This window comes from Lithobates pipiens, unplaced genomic scaffold (assembly GCF_037356315.1).
Source record: "Lithobates pipiens isolate NorthernLeopardFrog02 unplaced genomic scaffold, aLitPip1_a1.2 Scaffold_19, whole genome shotgun sequence".
In the NCBI taxonomy this organism is placed as follows: Eukaryota; Metazoa; Chordata; class Amphibia; order Anura; family Ranidae; genus Lithobates; species Lithobates pipiens.
The window spans coordinates 377076253-377097607 of record NW_027507764.1 but is presented as its reverse complement, the minus strand read 5'-3'; the positions used below and the strand labels follow the sequence as shown (position 1 = coordinate 377097607).

Below are 21355 nucleotides of genomic sequence, written 5' to 3'. Positions count from 1 at the left end.
GACATCCAAAGGAACGTTTTTTGACTTCTTTTCAATAGCCTGTGATGAAAGCACAGACCTATCTGACATGGCTCAGTTGCTGATTTTTATGAGAGGGGTGGATGATGAAATGAATGTGACTGAAGAGCTACTTGACCTCCAGAGCCTTACGGACCAAACAAGAGGAAAAGATTTGTTTGTTTCTGTTAGTTCCGCCATAAATTACATGAAACTGCCTTGGAACAAAGTTACTGTGATTATTAATGACGGGGCACCTGCCATGGCTGGTGAGAGTAGTGGATTAGCAACCCTAATCTGTAACAAGGTGATTGAAGAAGGAGGCAAAGCTATTAATCTCCACTGTATCATTCATCAACAAGTTCTCTGTGCTAAACATCTCAAATATGACCATGTTATGAAACCGGTAGTGAAGACTATTAATTTTATTCGCTCTAAAGCCCTGTGCCACCGCCAGTTTAAACAGTTTCTACTGGACATCCAGGCTGAATACGAAGATGTTTTATATCACAACGATGTAAGATGGCTCAGTCGGGGGTCTGCACTGCAGCGTTTCTACTCTCTCAAAAAGGACATTGGAGAATTCTTGGAAACAAAGGGACAACCGATGCGAGAACTATCTGATCCGATGTGGATGGCCGATTTGGGCTTTCTAGTTGACATAACCAAGCATCTGAATGTCCTGAACACGAGTCTTCAGGGGAAAGATGCAGCGGTGAACCAGCTTTATTCACACCTCAAAGCCTTTGGAACAAAGCTATAACTTTTCATAAGGCAGTTGTCACAAGCACAACCTAATCTTATACATTTTTCAGCGTTGCAGGAAATAATGACCAGTTTTCCACAGGACAATATCAATGCATAAATGAGCAGATATGCAGAAGACATCACATCTCTGGGTGGGGAGTTTAAACAGCGCTTTCAGGATTTTGCAGCTATTGAAAAGGAGATCAGCTTTTCTCCTCTCCATTCTCTGTTGACCCCGATGATGCTCCAGATCAGCTGCAGCTTGAGCTCATTGAGCTGCATTGTGACAGCGAGTTACGCAGTCGTCACCAACAACTCTCTCTTGTGAACTTTTACCGCCAACTGGATAAAAGCCAGTTTCAAGAGATTCGAACATTGGCTAAGAAAATGCTGAGCTTGTTTGGCTCAACATATATATGTGAGAAGACGTTCTCTGTTATGAACTTTAGCAAGAACCGTGTGAGGACAAGACTAAGTGACTCTCACCTGTGGCACATTTTGCGCATCAAAACCACTGCCTTTGACCCAGACCTGGCCTATGTGCTGCAGTCCAGATCTCAGTTTCACCCTTCACATTAATGCAGACAAGTTTTCTTTTTCAATTCAGATTAATGTAAAATCTCAGTTAGTATCAGTTGGTCTAAATCAGTTGTGACTATTTCACAAGATGGACACTTGGTTTTATGTTCCTGTTCATATTTTTTTTTTAGCTTAAAAGTTGACAGACAGCCTTTATTAATGTACTTTAGAATATTCATGACATATAGTTCAGCTTCCTGGATTTTTTTTTCATCTGGCCTTCATATATGAAAGGCAGAGTGATTTAACACCTGTGTAGATTTGTCATCCATGTGACGAAATGAAAAGTATGCCGTTTGCAATAAACTATGGTTAAAAATTTAATTTGCATTTCATTTAAACGGTTCAAAAAAAGTCAGGCAAAATGGTCGGCCCTCATGCATGTTCACTTCATGAAATCCGGCCCTCTTTGAAAAAAGTTTGGACACCCCTGAAGTAGCGGGTTGGTACCTGTTACTCAGTTATGCGAATCTGAGCTACAGCTTGAAAAGTTACTCCCACATTCTGCACGTGACTATCGATATTGATTCCATCTATCTTCCTGAAGTACCAACAGTGGAATGTAAAATTGAGTGTGCCAAACCTAAAAATTAAAACTGAATTCAAGATTTACATAAATACGTTTTCCAGGTTTCATGGCTCCCAAAACAGTAGGGGACATTTGTGAAAGTAATGCAGTCTCCCACTCAGCAGTTTGCATTGTCTCAATCAGGATTAGCAGAACAGAGTCACCCCAGCCAGGAATACGAGTGAGGACCAGAGTGATGAGGGAGCTCCCTTAGGTATTGGCTCAGGATATGCAGCTGTGTTCTCCCGAATTGGCTGAACAGGGTTTACTTTCTGTGCCCCCCCTGATTCTTTGTCCAGGTCTTTCAATGTATTGGGGTCTCCTCCTTTTCTTTCCTGGTTGATTGACTTGAGCTGTGAATGTGTTGGGGCCAACTCCTGTCCACCTGATTGGCTGACCTGGGCTTTAGATATACTGGTGTCACCTCCTCTCGTCTGAGCAGGAAGAGCAGAACGCATGGCACCATGTCACTCCACCGGACTTTGATGCAGTGCATAGAGTTGTTTGAAATGTCATTTTGTGACATTTCAGTAAAGTGAAAAAAGTAAATAGTGCAATGTGTTGTAAAAACACATTGCACCGCCCTTCTCACTGCACACCATCATGCGCGTGTTATACAGGGCAGTAAGGCTTGTGGGCTGGTGTGAACGAGCCCTTAGTCTAGAAATTGTTTAATATGGTTAAATGCCTTTCTTATTTCTTGTTCCTCTTTGCTGCTTGAATGATAGCAGCTCTTCAACCAGCTCTGCTCAGGGCCCACCCATGACCCAGGATTGTTGAAGAGAGGCATAGAGCATTGGCTGGCTTGACAAAAAGTAAATAAAGTATTCCAATGGTGAGCTTTATACAGACCTTCTCACTTTACCTGGAATGAGCAAAGTGACATGATCTTGTTAGGTGACATTTTTCCAACTATACTTCTGCTTGAAACCTGTCACCTATGATGTCAGGGGAGGGAGTCGTATGCCTAGAAATGCCCAGTGTTTTTCATTAGCTTGCAGCAGCTGGATGGATGGGCATGGAAGTGAAAGAAAGGGGAATATATGCTGCAGGGGATAATAACAAATTACTGAACTTTTTTCTTTATCCTGCATAGCCAGAGCACAAGTTTACATTTCAATTAGTAGTGAAGGATACACCACGGGGTCCACGTCAATCCATGTTGTTCCACTCAACTTCTGGGTTGTAGCGGAGACGTGACGTAGGGGAACAATAAGCTGTTGCAGCTGTCTGTCAGAAACTGGGAGGAGGGAGCGGGGAGGTGGCTTGCTGGGTGTTATATGTGAATGGACACACGCATGCACAGGTGTCTCTTTAGTAGCTGGCTAGTTACAGAATACTTTATTAATCCCAAAGGGAAATTTTTACGATACAGACACACTTAAGACAACACAAGATCACAACAATAAACTGAACAAGATGCAAAAACACAACAAAATTACCAATAACAGCCATTAACACAAAAAAAAAAAAAATAGACTACAAATAAAATATCCATACAATTAAAATACAACATAGAATAAATAACACAGATTAAAATAACAGTCAAACTACCAAATACAAATAATACACCACTTTATCTAACATTACCCCAAATAATAACCAACACAATACCAACATATTATAAAAAACAATACAAAATCCTGATCATAAACTAGAATTAAATCTTCACCTCCAGCCCTCACAGAAAATAATTATATATCTTGATCGCCACAGGCAAACATTTCCTGTGTAACTCTGTGGTGCATTGTGGGTGCAACAATCTGTCACTGATGGTAATCCGCAGACTGACCATTGCATTGTGGAGTGGGTGGGAGCAGTTGTCCAAGATTGTTGGATGTAACTTGAACAACATTCTCCACTCCAACACTGCTGTAAAAGATTCCAATCCAACAACATCATTGGCCTTGCGAATCAGTTTGTTGAGTCTGTGGGTGTCGGACACCCTAAGCCTGCTTCCCCAGCAGGCTACTGCATACAGAGGAGCGCTGGCCACCACAAAATCATAAAACATCTTCAGCATCATCCGGCAGATGTTAAAAGACCTCAGTCTCCTCAAAAAGTAGAGGCGGCTCTGACCCTTCCTATAGAGCACCTCAGTGTTCTTGCTCCAGTCCAGCTTATTATGTCTCTACTACCTCCACATCCACTCCTTAGATGAAGATTGGGGTCACTGGTGGCTTCCTCTTTCTGAAATCCACAACCAGCTCCTTTGTCTTTGTCATAATTAGATACAGGTGATTAACCTCACACCATATGACAACGTTTCCACCACAGTCCTATACTCAGTCTTGTCCCCATTCCTGATACATCCCGCTACAGCAAAGTCATCAGAAAACTTCTGAAGAAAGCAAGACTCTGGTAGCTGAAATCAGTGTTGTAGACAGTAAAAAGAAAGGGAGAGAGAACTGTCCCCTGTGGAACCCCCATATTGCTGATCACCCTATTTGACACACAGTCTTCCTGTCAGGTAGTCTACAATCCATGACACAAGGGACAGCTTCTCACCCAAAAGATCCGGCCTGATAGTATCAAAAGCACTGAAGAAGTAAAAAAAAATTACCCTCACAGTGCTTGCTGACTTATCCAGGTGTGCATACATGCGATTTTCCATGAAAATTATAGCTTCCTCAACCCCCAGTCTTGGCTGGTTTTCAAACCACAAAGGGTCTAAACATTTACTAAACATGGGTCCTCCAAGGTCTTCATGATGTGGGAGGTCAAAGCCACTGGTCTATAACCCTTGGAGCCACAAGGACGTGGTATTTTTGGCACAGGGTCAAGACAGGACTTTTTCCACAACACAGGAACCTTTTGTAGGCTCAAGTTTAGGACCTGTTGAACACTCCCCAGCTGGTCTGCTCATGCCCTAAGCACCCTGAGGCTAACTCCATCAGGGCCTGCTGATTTTACTGCCTTAAGTCTCCTCAACTGTCTACTCACCTGATCAGCTGTAAAAGACATTGATGCACTTTCCCATACAGGAGGAGTAGAGTTTTTCTTATAAAAAGAACTATAGGAGACACCGCAAACTGGCGAGGTAGCAACATTTGTTTGGGTACTAGCTGGATCAGAAAAAGAGGATGTTTCCATGAGAAGAAGATAGACTATATTTATCTAGATCTAAAAAAAAAAAAACTTTAAATACATTTGAAAGAGTAATATTGGTGTACTAGAGAGATTACAGTAATAGTCTCCTTTCAGGCAAGCTGTCTCTGATTGAAACCTCTAATGGACATATTTTGAGAGGGGAATAAATTATTGCTCATAATCACTTGTGCAAATGTCATCTTTAGCTACTGATCTCTACAAACTTTGAACAATAAAATTAATTATGGAGACCACAAGAAATTGAGCCTAAAGCTCATTATATCTGAAATGAAAAGGCTGCCTGGTGCCACAACTTTTTCTGGATGCCTTGCGTTACTATTTTTTCCTTGGGTTGTTTAAAATTGTCTAGTTTTGTTTTCTTTACCTTTTTTAGTATTGCATGTAATCTTTTGTATGCCTGCTGGGTCATTAAGCTATATTCTCTTAATGCTAATAAGTTTGCACAGTTTATTGAACAATTATATATGCAACAGTAGGAAAAAGCTAGGGGTCTTATATATGCCTTTATTAAAACTCGCAAAACTAATGACTGTGTAATTAAAAGGCTGATCTTGTGTCAAGGTAATAAAATGTCAACTGTCTTTTAGACAGATAAATATTCTCATTTTTATTGAACCAAGCCGCTGTTTTCTCCCTTAGTTTAAATTATTAAATGCATACAAATTGCTTAAACAGCACACATTTTCCTAAAGGTCACAAAGTTCATTAAGAATACAGTAAACCATTCATTGTTGTGATTAAAAGCATGCTGTATAGGTTTTTAATTAAATTACATTTGTAGTTGGACTCTGTAAATATCTGACAACTAACTTGTATGATATAGCAGTTGATCAATGTTTTCATGCAATGAAAGACATCCATGTTTCTTCAGAAATACCTATATATCCCATGTGTATGAACACATTTATAAAGTAAATGATTCTTAGTGGTTTTGCCTGATGCAGACATTTGACTACATTCCTTTAAATTATAGTTCTGGTTTAGCAATAAGTGAAATTAGGATATTTATTAAAGGAAAGGAAATTGTGGAACCCTTTGTAAACAATTTATAAAATATTTAGTGTTGGTATGAAAGCAGACAAGTGTCATATGGTACATTTGGCTTGGTTGCTGTGGCTTACTGCTCATCTTTATGGATGTTACTTTGCCAATGGCTGTTACCTTGCCATAGCAATTTGGTGCCTTTTAGTTACTGTAGCACTACCCCAACTCAGTACACACTATTCGTATTAATCTGTCATCAATATGGGACCTCAGCCTTTTTGTGTCAGCTTGATGTCCCAAGAAAACAAAACTGTTGGCCTCTTTTAGAGTGCTTTCACACTGAATCGTTGGGGGTGTCGGCGGTAAAGCAGCGCTATTTTTAGCGGCACTTTACCGTTGTTTTAGCGGTGCTATTCGGCCGCTAGCGGGGTGCTTTTAAACCTCCGCCAGCGGGCGAAGAAGGGTTAAAACTGGTTCGGTGGCACTGCCCATTGATTTCGGTGTATACACCACTCCTACAGCGCTGCAAAGATGCTGTTTGCTGGACTTTTTTTTACCGTCTTGCTAGCGCTCCGCTCCAGTGTAAAAGCCCTCAGCTTTTCACACTGGCGTGAGAGGAGAAGCTCTTTACAGGCGCTAAGCAGGCACTATAGAGCCTGTAAAGTGACTCAGTGTGAAAGCAGCCTTACAGTTGTGATTGTGGTAGGTAAAAACATGCAGTTAAGATTTTTTTTTTTTACTGCTCCCTCTAAAGTGGTTGTAAAAGCAGAAGTTTTTTTTTAACTTGATGCATTCAATGCATTGAGGTAAAAAACCTTCTATGATAAGTTCCCCCCAACTACCTGCCCTCTCCTAAATACTTACCTTACAGGACACAGTGGCAGCAACGGGAGCCTTTTGCTGCTGTCAATCAAATCCTATGAGGGGGGAAGCGGGGTGCAGGGCTGAACCACGCTGTGTGTGTGTATGGACGCACACAGCCCATCTCAGCTGTGAGGCTCCATGTGCACCCCCATATCAAGCAGTTTTCTATGGTGGCACATGCAGAAGAGGAGTCGAGAGAGCTGGTGGGAAACCCCAGAAGAGGAGGTTGGGGGCAGCACTGTGCAATACAATTGTACAGAGCAGGTACGTATAACATGTCTTTTATTTTAATTAAAAGAGCTTTTACAACAGCTTTAAGCTGCAAAGGCAGCGGGTGGGGTTTTACATATGCCACAGATCCGATTCTTTGCTGCAAAAATTATCCCTGTTGTAACTGAACTGAATGTGAGCACTGTGCAATTGCATATAGTGCATGCAGTTGTTGTGCATTGGAGCAGGGTTTAAGAGGTATAAACAGGTGGTAAAGAGACAATATAACACTTCTTGCTGCATGTCAGATGCCTTCTGAGGAATGTCCTGAAACCAGATCACTCTTCGGAGGACCCCGCCTGTGTAAACAAGCCCTTAGTGTATGTTTAGATTTTTGCAGAGATATATCAAAGTTCTGGAGATTTAGGCCCCTTTCACAAGGACAAACTGCCTGTCAGTTTTTTAGGCGTACCTGAACGGATGCTCCATGCCTGACTATGGAGCGACGGATGTCAGCGGTTACCATGTCCGCTGACATCAGATCCGATTCGCTAAAATCAGACATATGGCGATAGGATAGGACATCCTGTCCATTTTCGTCCGATCCCTCCATAGGAATCAGCCGCGCTCTGACAGGCCCCTCCCCGCTCAGTGAGCAGAGACGGACCTGTCATCCGCCGGCTCATCAGAGATCAACGGAGAGATCTCCTGCTGAGCTCCTGAGACTCGCTGGGCGGTTCCGGCTTGTGAGAATGAGGCCTTAGAATTACACATTGTAAATAAATTTATTGGGGCCAAATACTGGCGAATTTTGTAAAACAATTATTCTTTTTATTGTACTATGTATATATTCTTTTAGAAATATGAAAACTGAAAGCAGCAATAAAACTTCACTTATTTACAAACAGAAAAAAAGCCTCTTGTATTTTATTAAATCGCACAGCGTGCATTAACAGTAACATGGAGAGTGTGATACATACAAAGTATACATGGGAAGTTGAAATGGTGATGTTTACTGTTGGATTGGGAAGTGTAAGGATAGAATTGGTTTGTTGTACTGTATCCTAAATTAGATTCATCGCTGTCTGTTTCATAAAAGAAATTCCAAGACATTTAGGATAGTAGCCCTTGAGGGCAGATTTTAGACCACCTTGGAATTTGTCACCAACATACTGACAATAGAGTCTCTTTATTTTATTGGTATTTTTAAAGGATATAGGCTGGATAGTCATAGACCCTGGCTTATAGGTTACTACCCTAAAGTAGTAGTAAACCACACGTTTTATTTATATTTTCTTTTTGTAAAAATCCCTGCAAGGGGTATGCATTGCATACTAGCACATCATGAAATACCTCCGGACGAAGCCCTCCAGCAGCGTGCTGTCACCGCTGACAGGGCTTCCATCTTCACCTGGTCTTCCTTCTGGATTTGCATGCTCTGGCCGTCTGATTGGTCAAGCCGCAATGACATCTATCCCACACGTGTGTTTGGGAGTCAGACTGCAGCACAGAGCTCTTGCTGTGCATGCCATTTGCGTTTACACTTGTGTGCGGGGCAATGGGGGTTTTGTAACTTTTTTATTTTGTTTTTCATTTTAATATATTTAATTATAATTAAATTTTTTTTTTTACTTTTTTTTCCTTCTTAACTTTTTATTTTATTTTTTTTATGCTTAACTGCTATCACAAGATGGTGCCCTTTACACCATCTAACCAATCACATATCAGCTTGGTTAGATGTGTCTCTGTCAGGTCACCTTGAGGCCAGGTGACAGATGCACACCGTAGGTATTAGGAGTGCACCGCAAGGTTGTGGACCCTACGGCTGACTGCTGCGGACGGGGGTCAAGGTGATAGGAAGGCAGGGCCACCAGAACATCAAGATGGATCCCTACGGGGTTAGAGCGTAAGATTCCCTGGGGCGGGGAGTCTAAGAGCCAGTAGGTGTTCACCATAGCCTTGAGTGGTGAGGATGGACTTGGCTGCAACTGGCTCCAGGTCGCGACCCCCAGGGTCCCCCAGCTCACACCCACAGTAGGCAACAGGAGGATAGGGATGGCGAGGGACAAAGCCAAGGTCGGGGCCACAAGCAGACAGGAATAGTCAGGGACACGCCAAAAGGTCAGGATCACAGGCAAACAGGGATGGTCAAGGACACGCCAAAGTCAGTAACGGAATAACAGTAGAGCACACGGCAGGTAACAGGAAGCTAACACACAAAGGTTGATCAGCCGGATTGGCCTGCAGTGCACAGGTTAATATAGAGTTCTCTGATAGGAGCTAGGGTGGAGCCATGCCAGAGGATGGATTATAAAAGCAGTCAGGTGAGGGTCGGCTGGTCTCTAGAATTGAACACATGGAGACAGGTAAGCAGACAAACTCTATTGCATAACCATGACAGTCTCCTGGCTGTACTGGCCAGGAAAGGGTGCATCTGAAACCGGAAATGACATCACACAATCTCTCTCCCCAGCTGGCTGATGTGTTCCCGAACACCGGTAAGCACGAGACAGCACGGGAACCATGAGAGGAGGAGGGGCTGCTGGTGGGAGGGGGAGGCACCGCGCTGCCAATTGTGTAAAAGTGATCGGCAGCTATGGAGCTGCCGCATCACTTTCACTTTGAAGCTGAGAGCCGGCTGAACAGAATACACACAAGCTGATGGCTGCTACTGTTTTTTTTTTTTTTTTTTGCTTCTTTTGGTTGAACTGGATGGATTTCTGTCTTTGTTTTCAACCAGATTAGCTATGTAACTATGTAGTTTGTCCCTGTAAAAACCCAGACCCTGATGACCACTCTGAGAGTATGTCCACTGGGACAGGTGAAAAAATTCCGTTATTCAGAGCAAAGTCTCAGGTGGATAATTAGAGTGTTACATCACACCACAGGTTACACTATCACCACCACTTCTGTCTAGAGTCCTTTATAAAGTACTCAGGCACCCCTTTGCCATTAAGACTTTGCTACAGGATAATCTACACCTGGGTTGTTGTGTACTCCTTCATGGACACACTTAACCCATTTCCACAAACGACTCTGTAAGCACCCCATTGGTGTATACTCTTTTGTGCTGAAGCCCTAGAAAAATGAATGACAGATCTCCAGAATGAATCTCATTTCTATCCATATGCAGATATGCAAATCTTATGGCTGAAAGCCTAGAAATCTGAAGCTGTCCTCATACGTATGCCCTTTTGTAGGAAAACATGTTTTTAGTGAGGCATTTGACATATTCACCAAAGATGTTACATGGCCAAAAACAAACCAACCTAAAATTTCCTTAAAGGGGTTGTAAACCCTCTTGTTTTTTCATCCTATCCATTAAGGTGAGAAAACGCCTGACAGTGACCAACCCCCTCCCCGAGGTTTTACTTATCTGAGCCCCTTAAGGTAGGAGGAATTTTGACTTCTCTGTAAGTTCCATATTTTTAAGTGCAGTACAAGCCATAGGTCAGCCTCACCTCTGTTCCTGTGCTACTCTGTGTTTCTTGCTAAAACACTGAGGGTAGGGTTATAGGGGCATGCCCAGGGAGGCATGTCCAACAAAGCTTTGCCAGTATCTAATCACCTAAAGGTGGCAACCCATAAGCCAGGGTCTGTGAATATCCAGCCTGTGTCCTGCACTGTACTCCAACATATTAATTTTACCAATAGGTCAAAATTCATCTTTTAAAAATTATTGCTCTGTTTTGTTGGTTTGCTCTTTGTTAAAAGTATCCGTAGACATGGCATGACCATCACCCATTTCAGCACACGATACACAGGCCAGAAAACTATCATACTGTATATCACTGCACAATCTACATATACTGCATGTCTAACTGAACTTGGGATGGGTTGATTGTCTTGTTTGGACTTTCCATGCAATTTTCTATTGTTCTCCATTTATAAGGCTGGCTTCAAGGATGTTTAGTGCTGGGAGCATAACATACACATTCAGCCAATCAAGGATGCATTTTTATACCGCAGAGCTAAAGAACAATCTCATGAGTATTGACCTTTTTCTTTTAAGGATTTCTGCTTACTTCATACTGGGATTGCCTCATATAGTTATATACAGAAAAGATTTATTAGTATGTTGGTAAATTACTTATTTGTTACTGAGGTTCTGAGTCATTATTTTTCCTGTTTTTTTCTTTAAGGTTTTATATCAGCAGTTCAAATTTTTCTTGAATCTGTATTTTCTGGTAGTTGCCTGCTCACAGTTTGTATCTGCTCTGAAAATAGGCTACTTATACACCTACTGGGCACCACTGGTAAGTACCTTTATTGCTCTTTTTTCCCCAATACATTGAAAGAATACTGAAATATGTTTTCAACCCTTGTTCTTGACTGGGGAATGTGTGTTTTATTTGGTAACAAAACTAAGCAATTCACTTAAAATAGAAATTTAGGAAGGTAGTCTTTTTTTGCCTTGTTACATATTCCATTGTACAGAAAGTGCATGAATGATGTCAATACTGCGTCCTGCAGTAAGCTCTAATGCCGTATGCACACGACCGGACTTTCCGTCAGAATAAACTCTGACGGTCTTTCTGACGGAGTTTCGACAGAGTTCCGCTCAAATGGACTTGCCTACACATGATCACACCAAAGTCTGTTTGTTTACAACGCGATGATGAATGACAGGACTAGAAAAGGAAGTTCAATAGTCAGTAGCCAATAGCTGCCCTTGTGTCATATTGGTCCATCGGAATAGCTTACAGATGAACAGTTTTCCCAAATTTATTCTGTCAGAAAGATTTAAAACATGTTCTATTTCTAGGTCCTTCAGAATTTTTGAAAAAAAAAAAAATCCACTGAAACCCACACACGATCGGAATATCCGATGACATGATTCCATCGGACCTTTTCTGCCGGAAAGTCCGGTCGTGTGTACGCGGCATTATTCAACACACCAGATGAGTCTGGTACTATATCATTTTAAAAGTCTAATCCAAATGGAAACCACCATGGTCGCGCCGGGCGAATCAACATGCGCATTCGCGACAGCAGGTGCACGCAGTTGCAATACGGCGGACGCACGCAGATGTGCGCCTGCACGGCGACAGTACTTGGCGGCCCTCTGGCCTATTTAAGTCGGCTGCTGTGGGCAGCTGACTGTAGGCAGGTTGCTGGATTATCAACAACTTCCTGTGTCCTCTGTACCTGCTGCCTGTGTCTGATTACCTGATTCCTGTTGACTACCCGGCTTGCCTGACTCTTCTTGCTCTCCGCCTGCACCGATCCATGGCTTGGACCCGAGTACGCTCCCGTCTGCACTCCTGTACCTCTGCTTGTCCGCACGGGGTTGGTCCCTGGCCTGGCTACCCACTTTGTTCCAGATTATCCTGTTGTACATTCTCTCGGACTGATCTTGTTGTGTATGACCCCTGGCCTGGCTTGATCCTGTTCCTGGTTGCTCCACTGGGATCCTTCCATGCATGGTTGCCAACTTACTTTACCAGCGCACCCCAGCTGCCCTCAGCAGCTCGGCTACCTTGCAAACTGATTTCGGAAACCCGTGAACCTTTGGGCACCGTAATTCCTGTCTCACTCCCAGGGGTACGCTGCACTCAGCCACAAGGGGCGCCCTCTCAGCAACTCTGCCTCGCATCAGAGACTTGACACTTTTTTTCCATTCAAACCTCACCATCATGGTCAAGACCATAGAGCTGTCAGAGGATGTCGGGGACAAAATTGTAAACCTGCAGAAGGCTGGAATGGGCTACAAGACTATCAGCCAGAAGCTAGGCGAGAAGTAAACAACTGTTGGAGCAAATATTTGCAAATGGAAGAAATACAAAAAAAACATTATTCGCCCTCGATCTAGAGCTCCATGCAAGATTTTGCCTCATCAGCCCCGTACTACATGGTAGGAGCTTGTGACTGATCTCGAGGCAGTTGAGAACACAGTCCCCAATCAGACCATTGGTAACACAATACGCAGCCATGGATTGAAATCCTGCACTGCCCGCAAGGTCCCCCTCCTCAAAAAGGCACATGTACATGCCCGTCTGAAGATTGCCAATAAACATCTAAATGATTCAGAGAAGGATTTGGAGGAAGTTCTTTGGTCAGATGAGACTAAAATTTAGCTTTTTGGCATTAACGCAACAAATGCTGACTATGACCCTAAGAACACCATCTCTACATTCAAGTACAGAATCCTTATGCTTTTGGGCTGTTTCTCTGTTAAAGGTACAGACCGAATTTGTCGCATTGAGGAGCCAATGGACGGGGCCATGTATTGTAAAATCTTGGATGAGAACCTTCTTCCCTCAGCCAGAACTCTGAAGATGGGTCGTGGATGGGTCTTAAGCATGACAATGACCCAAAACATACCGCCAAGGCAATGAAGGAGTGTCTCAAAAAGACGCATAATAGGGTCATGGAGTGGCCTTGCCAGACTCCAGGCTTAATCCTAAATAACCTTTATAGTAAGAGCTGAAACTTCGTGTTCCCAAGCGACAGCCAAGAAACCTTAAGGATTTCAAGAACATCTGTAAAGAGTGGACCAAAATCCCTCCTGAGAAGTGTGCACACCTGGTAACCAACTACAAGGAACGTCTTACCTCTGTGCTTGCCAACAAGGGTTTCTCCACCAAGTACTGTCCTGTTTTGCTTGGGGATTATAAACTTCTTTTACTCACTGAACTGCAACTCAATTTATACATTTTTTTATCATGTTTTCTGGATTTTTGGTTGATATTATGTCTCTATTTAAAATACACCTATGATAAAAATTATAGACCCTTATTTCTTTGTAAGTGGTCAAACTTACAAAATCTGCAGGGGATCAGATCATTATTTTTCCTACTGTATGATTGTGTTTTATATTCACACAGCATACCAGTATACCTAAAAAAAAAAAAAAAGTTTTTTTTCTAAAAATATTTCTTACCTTTTAGATCAGGGATGTCCAAACTACGGCCCTCCAGCTGTTGCCGAACTACACGTCCCATGAGGAGGCATTGTAAAACTCTGACATTCACAGACGTGTCTAGGCATGAAAGGAATTGTAGTTCCTGAACAATTGGAGGGCCATAGTTTGGAGACACCTATTTTATATGTTTTTGAGCAGAAGGTTTCGAGGCTGATTGCAAAAATGTTTCAAGTAGCTCAGTGTGATCTTTCCCCATAGTTGAACTGGGGACTGGTTGAGTTCAGTTTTTATATACATACAATGGAGCATTCTAGCTCCCACTTAAAATTCTCTTAAAAATTGAATGCCTGCAAGTAAGATAGTTAATACTAAATACCTATGTTGGCTTTGCAACAGAAGATATATATAGGTAAAAAAAAAAACAAGATTTGATTAAATGTTTCGTTTATATTTCTATATTGATCTGGTTTAAAGCTCTGTTCACATCATGGAGGTGCGACCACGCAGCCCATTGATTTCAGCGAGCTGCCCTTGTGCTAGAAACGCAGAAAAAAGATGCCTACACTATTATAAAAATCATTTTGCACCAAAATGCATGGTACTGCTCATTTGCTAAATATTTGCAGTTGCTAGCAAGAGCTAATAGAAAATGGGCAGTGCATTTTTGTGCGTTGTGGGAAAGTGCGCAATTTTGCATGTGGTCCTGCACTGGTGTGAGCAAAGTCTTATATTTGTGGGCATTTAAAATGCTCAATTATACCATGAAGATATGATTGGCTTGCTTTACTCTAATCAGCTAGCATTCTTACTGAAAAAAGTGTGCTTTGATTAAATGACTGTGGCTTTTTTATGTTAATGGTCGCCGATTGAAACAAGACCATTGTCATTTTATCAATGGACAATTTTTACATATATAGATGTTGACCAGGTACACGTAACCATGGAGATAGGTGCGCAAGCAAACCACCCCTGTTTTTATGGTACAAGCAAGAATCACAAGCGGCAATAAAAACGAATTATCTGCTAAGTAATATTATAAAGTAGAACTATAGGCAACACATTTTTCTCATTTTAGATCTGTGTCCCAATGGGGAGATTTGCCCTCACTTCCTATACCCTTAGCCAAAACAGGAAGTTAGAGGAAATCCATGCAAAGTAAAATAATCTCTTGGGGGGGGGGGGGGGGGGCCCAGGTCACCGGAAATTCTATTCCTTTCTGGGGACATCCCAAAATTTGGGATTTTCTATTACTTTCACTTTCATTGATCATGGTAAACAGGACAAATAGAAAGAGAGAATCTCCCCAACAGTGGCAGAGGGGGCAGTAAAAATCTGAAAGGTATTCTAATTCCTCTCCACTCTGTCCAAAACCAAAATACATTTTTTGCCTTTAGATATACTTAAAACCATTGTCAGAATTCATTGCTTTGAAGAGAATTTCCCCTAATTGTCTGCCTATGTGACAGGTGCTAGTCAGCACAGCCTTGAGAACGCAGAGAGCATTTGAAATCTGAATAAAGTACTTCCATCTTTCCCCAATCTAACCAAAAACGCAAACGTTTTGGCAAAGGTTGGATTTTTATCCATGACATTACCAGTATTTGTATTTAATGTATTTATTTACCTAGTGTTTAATCGTGTGGAACTAATTTAAAGTGGTTGTAAAGTCAGAAGGTTTTTTTTTTTTTTTATCCTAATGCATTCTATACATTAGGATAAAAAGCTTTCTGTGTGCAGCATCCCCCCTAATACTTACCTGAGCCTCCTTTCTTTCAAGAGATGTCCACAAATGCCTTAGTAGTCCAGGACTCTTCCCCCCTGAAGACATTGACATTGGCAGTCAGTTAACCAATCAGGAAATAGACGGGACAGGGCCAAACCACAGCTCCATGTCTGAATGGACACGGGGAACTGTCGCTCGGCTCGGGTGCCCCTATAGCAAGCTGCTTGCTGTGGGGGCACTCAACAAGAGGAAGGGGCCAGGAGAGCCAAAGAGGGACCACAGAAGAGGAGGCTGCCCTGTGCAAAACCACTGCACAGAGCAGGTAGGTATAACTTGTTTGTTATTTTTATATATATAAAAAAAGAGACTTTACAATCACTTTAAGTTATGTTTTTTTTAAGTAGTTTGTGATATGCTCACCAACATATTATCATATGTATTTATATATTCAGTCAGTTAACCAATCAGGAAATAGACGGGACAGGGCCAAACCACAGCTCCATGTCTGAATGGACACGGGGAACTGTCGCTCGGCTCGGGTGCCCCTATAGCAAGCTGCTTGCTGTGGGGGCACTCAACAAGAGGAAGGGGCCAGGAGAGCCAAAGAGGGACCACAGAAGAGGAGGCTGCCCTGTGCAAAACCACTGCACAGAGCAGGTAGGTATAACTTGTTTGTTATTTTTATATATATAAAAAAAGAGACTTTACAATCACTTTAAGTTATGTTTTTTTTAAGTAGTTTGTGATATGCTCACCAACATATTATCATATGTATTTATATATTTTTTTTAGGGGTTTGTTATTGCTGTCACAATGGTCAGAGAAGCAGTTGATGAGTATCGAAGATTTAAAAGGGACAAAGAAATGAATTCACAGCTATACAGCAAGCTTACCATTAGAGGTTAGTAATGTGTTCTCTGGCTATTCTCATTTAAAGGAAGAGCTTCAGATTATAAGAATTGCGTAATGTAAACTAGCTAAAGGATCAGGAAAAAAATGCTTGCTATTTACAGGAAAGAAGTTATTAGTTCTTTCTCAGCACAACATACTGTAGCTGAGAAAACGTTAAAAGTGCTGCTTTTTATTAATGCAGTAGTAACATTACCTGCTTTGAATCATCCAATCTGTCTCATCAGTCAGCATTATGTAATAGATGCAAAATGTTTTAGTGTCATAAACTGGACTACATGGGCTCCAGTTTAGTCACCCTCCCATTTTCTGGAAAGAAGGAAAGGCTTAATTTACTTTATTTTATTTTTTCCAACCCTTGTTGGCAATCACAGAGGTCAGCCGTTTCTTCTTGTTGGCCACCGGGTTTGTACACATCTCGGGAGGGATTTTGTCCCACTCCTCTTTGCAGATCCTCTCCAAGTCATTAAAGTTTTGAGGCTGACGTTTGGTAACTCGAACCTTCAGCTCCCTCCACATATTTTCTATGGGATTAAGGCCTGGAGACTGGCTAGGCCACTCCAGGACCTTAAGGTGCTTCTTCTTAAGACACTCTTTTGTTGCCTTGGCTGTGTGTTTTGGGTCATTGTCATGCTGGAATACCCATCCACAACCCATTTTAAATGCCCTGGCTGAGGGAGGGAGGTTCTCCACCAAGATTTGACTGTCCCCTTAGCAGAAAAACACCACCAAAGCATAATGTTTGCACCTCTATGTTTGATGGTGGGGATGGTGTTCTTGGGGTCATAGGCAGCATTCCTCCTTCTCCAAACATGGCGAGTTGAGTTGATGCCAAAGAGCTCGATTTTGGTCTCTTCTACCCACAAAACCTTCACTCAGTTCTCTGAATCATTTAGATGTTAATTAGCAACTTCAGACAGGCCTGCACATGTGCTTTCTTGAGCAGGGGGACTTTTTGGGGGTCTTCAGTCCTTCACAGTGTACTTTTCTTGGGGACTATGGTCCCAGCTGCCTTGAGATCATTGACAAGATTCTCTTGTGTTGTTCTGGGCTGATTCCATTCTCATGATCATTGAAACTCCACGATGTGAGATCTTGCTGAAAACCCCAGACCGAGGGAGCTTGACGGGTATTTTGTTTCTTCCATTTGCAAATAATCGCACAAACTGTTGTCACCCTCTTACTAAGCTGAGGGTCAATTTATTTTTTCCTTCACTGTATGTGTAGATTGATACACAGACATTTATGGAGTTGAGTTTAGGCGTAGAAGAACGCCAAAAGCCCCTAAACTCAAGTTTAGGAGCTGTAGTGTACATGAAGACTCAATGAAGCCGGTAAACAATGCATCAGATTCATTGATTCGATATGTATGCAAACAAAGGAAGGCGGAACTTTAAACAGTGCTGCATTTTCAGGAATAAGTCTACAACTTCAAGATATAGAGTAAAATAAAAATGTTTGTGCTGTGGCACCCGGGAGCCACAGCTGCAGCATAATTATGCCCATTGAACATGTTTTACGGAATATGCCGTATATGTCAGCACTTGCATTACACATGCACATATTTGGGCGTTTATGTGAGTATAGCCGCATAGTCTGTAATGCATATCTATAGGCACAATTACGCTGCAGCTGTGGCTCCCGGGGTCCTCAACAACAAGAGTATGTTACTCTGTACGGCCAAATGCCCTAATCTACAACTGTATGCGGGAGTCCTTAAAGGGTAATTAAAATCACGTTTTATAAAAATTGCTGACTGGCAGGATTTTTAACCCTCTCAGTCTCTCCTGTCATAAGTGCTCCCCCCTGCCTGTCAGCTGTTATGTACGCTGAAATGCACATGCGCATCTCACATTTACAGCATCGCTCTGTGCCATGATGATGTGACTCCCATGTGCATGCGTAGTGTGAGTGAGTGTCATCTTTGCAGCCCAGAATGTAACCTGGAAAGAAGACCGGGAGAAGATAGAAGTGCCCGGGACCAGCCAATACACTGACAGCACAGCACTGGAGGGCATCATTTGATAGGTAAGTCTGTCCTAATGTGCTAATATGCAGTGCATACTGGTACATTATGACATAAACCACCTGGGAACCCATTTAATGAAAAAAAAAAAAAAAGTTTAATTCCACTTTAAGGAGGTGTCCTTTTTTTATCTGCACCTGAGCTCAGCAGAGAAAAAAGTTTTCATTTTCTTATAAAGATTTTTCCTATTTAACCCCTTATTTGCCTCTATAGTAGTTGAAAGCACAGCATATCTCATCACCAACAGACCTAATTGTTTATATACACTGATTGGGTATAACATTATAACCATAACATTATCTCAGGTAGCGTGAATAACATTAATTATCTTGTTACAGTGGCATATGAAAGTGAGTGGGAAACATTAGGCAGCAAAGGAACTTGTCCCTAAAGTTGATGTGAACGCAGAAAAGTTGATGTGAAAGCAGAAAAAAATGGGCAAGTGTAGGCATTTGAGTGACTTTGACAAGTCCAAATTGTAATGCAATGGCTAGATGACTGGATCAGAGCATCTCTAAAACTGCAACTCTTGTAGGATGTACCAGTCTGCAGTGGTCAGGACTTATCGAAAGTGGTCCAAGGAAGGAAAACTGGTAAATCAGCGACTGGTGGCCAAGGTCCATTAATGCACATGGGGAGCAAAGGTTGGCCTGTGTAGTCCGAGCCAATAGAATTGCTACCATGGCTCAGATTGTTGGAAAAGTTAATGCTGGGTTTCATATAAATAAACCTCTAGTTGATATAAATATAACACACTGTGCAAACACTGATCTATCTAGCTCTTTCCATTTTATTTTAGTATCTTAAGCAGTGACAAAGTTCTTGCCAAATCAACAGGCCAAAATGTAAAGTAATGTATCAGAAATTTTAAAATTGCTCTCAGGTGCTCAAGTGGTTTATATATACAGTTGTGCTCAAATATTTGCTTGCCCTGGCAGAAATCGTACAATTATGGCATTGATATTGAAAATATGACTGATCATGCCAAAAATCTGTCTTTTATTTAGGATAGTGATCATATGAAGCCATTTATTATCACATAGTTTGGCTCCTTTTTAAATCATAATAACAGAAATTACCCAAATGGCTCAAGGTTTAATAGCAAAGGTTTACATACCCTGCCATGTTTGGCATTAGTACAGACACACAAGGTGACACACACACAGGTTAAAATGGCAATTAAAGGTTAATTTCACACATAAATGGCTTTTAAAATTGCAATTAGTGTCTTGTGCATAAATAGCAGTCTAGATACTGAGCCGTGGGGAGCAGAAAAGAACTGTCAAAAGACCTGCGTAACAAAGTAATGGAACGTTATAAAAATGGAAAAGGATATAGAAAGATATCCAAAGTCTTGAATATGCCACTCGGTACTATTCAATCACTTATAAAGGAGTGGAAAATTCAGAGATATCTAGATACCAAGCCAAGGTCAGGTAGACCAAGGAAAAGTGCAGCCACAACTGCCAGAAAAATTGTTCACAATACCAAAAAACCTACATGTAACCTCAGGAGAAATACGAGCTGCTCTGGAAAAAGACAGTGTGGTTGTTTCAAGGAGCACAATACGATGATACTTGAACAAAAATGAGCTTTTGGTTGCCATACAGAAGCCTTTACTGCACCATTGCCACAAAAAAGCTGGATGAGGCATGTCAGGGTGTTGTGGGGCATATTGTAACTGGGTTTTTTTCAACATAAATTGGGTCTTTGGTGGTTGCATGGTAATGGATATCTCCTGATTTTTTTTTCTATTGTATCAAGAGAAAACTGGCTTAAATAGTAAAAAAAATATCATTTTTAAAACCAGCATCTAACTCCTGGCATTCCCAGAAACACCATACAGTGCCTTGGAAAAATTTTCACACCCCTTTTTCCACATTTTGTCATGTTACAACCAAAAACGTAAATGTATTTTATTGGAATTTTATGTGATAGACCAACACAAAGTGGCACATAATTATGAAGTGGAAGGAAAATGATAAATGGTTTTCAATTTTTTTTTTTTACAAATAAATATGTGAAAAGTGTGGGGTGCATTTGAATTTAGCCCCCCGAGTCAATACTTTGTAGAACCACCTTTCACTGCAATTACAGCTGGAAGTCTTCTTGGCTATGTCTCTACCAGCTTTGCCATCTAGAGAGTAAAATTTTTGCAAAATAGCTCAAGCTCTGTCAGATTGGATGGAGAGCATCTGTGAACAGCAATTTTCAAGTCTTGCTACAGATTCTCAATTGGATTTAGGTCTTGACTTTGACTGTGCCATTCTAATACATGCATATGCTTTGATATAAACCATTCCATTGTAGCTCTGGCTGTATGTTTAGGGTCGTTGACCTGCTGGAAGGTGAACCTTGACCCCAGTCTCAAGTCTATTGCAGACTCTAACAAGTCTTCTAGTATTGCCCTGTAATTGGCTCCATCCATCTTCCCATCAACTCTGACTGTCCTTGCTGAAGAAAAGCATCCCCACAACATGATGCTACCACCACCATGTTTCATGTTGGTAATGGTGTGTTAAGGGTGACGTGCAGTGTTAGCTTTCTGCCACACATAGTGTTTTTCTTTTAGGCCTAAAAGTTAAATTTTGGTCTCATCTGACCAGAGCACCTTCTTCTACAGGTTTGCTGTGTCCCCCACATGGCTTCTCGCAAACCTTCTAATGGGAATTCTTATAGCTTTCTTTCAACAATGGCTTTCTTCTTGAAACTCTTCCATGAAGGCCAGATTCTCCAACCTGAACTGTGGATCTTTGCAGCTCGTCCAGAGTT

At 41.7% G+C, this 21355-nt stretch overlaps 1 protein-coding gene across 2 annotated transcripts in view; it reads left to right on the top strand.

Moving 5' to 3' along the window:
- ATP9B (ATPase phospholipid transporting 9B (putative)) overlaps positions 1-21355 on the top strand; it is a 534623-nt gene that overhangs the window by 105457 nt on the left and 407811 nt on the right. For both annotated transcript variants that reach the window (XM_077492334.1, XM_077492333.1), the window contains exons 4-5: positions 11203-11316; positions 16441-16549. In XM_077492334.1, the coding sequence (XP_077348460.1) occupies positions 11203-11316; positions 16441-16549 (223 nt within the window). The remainder of the gene's footprint in view (positions 1-11202; positions 11317-16440; positions 16550-21355) is intronic.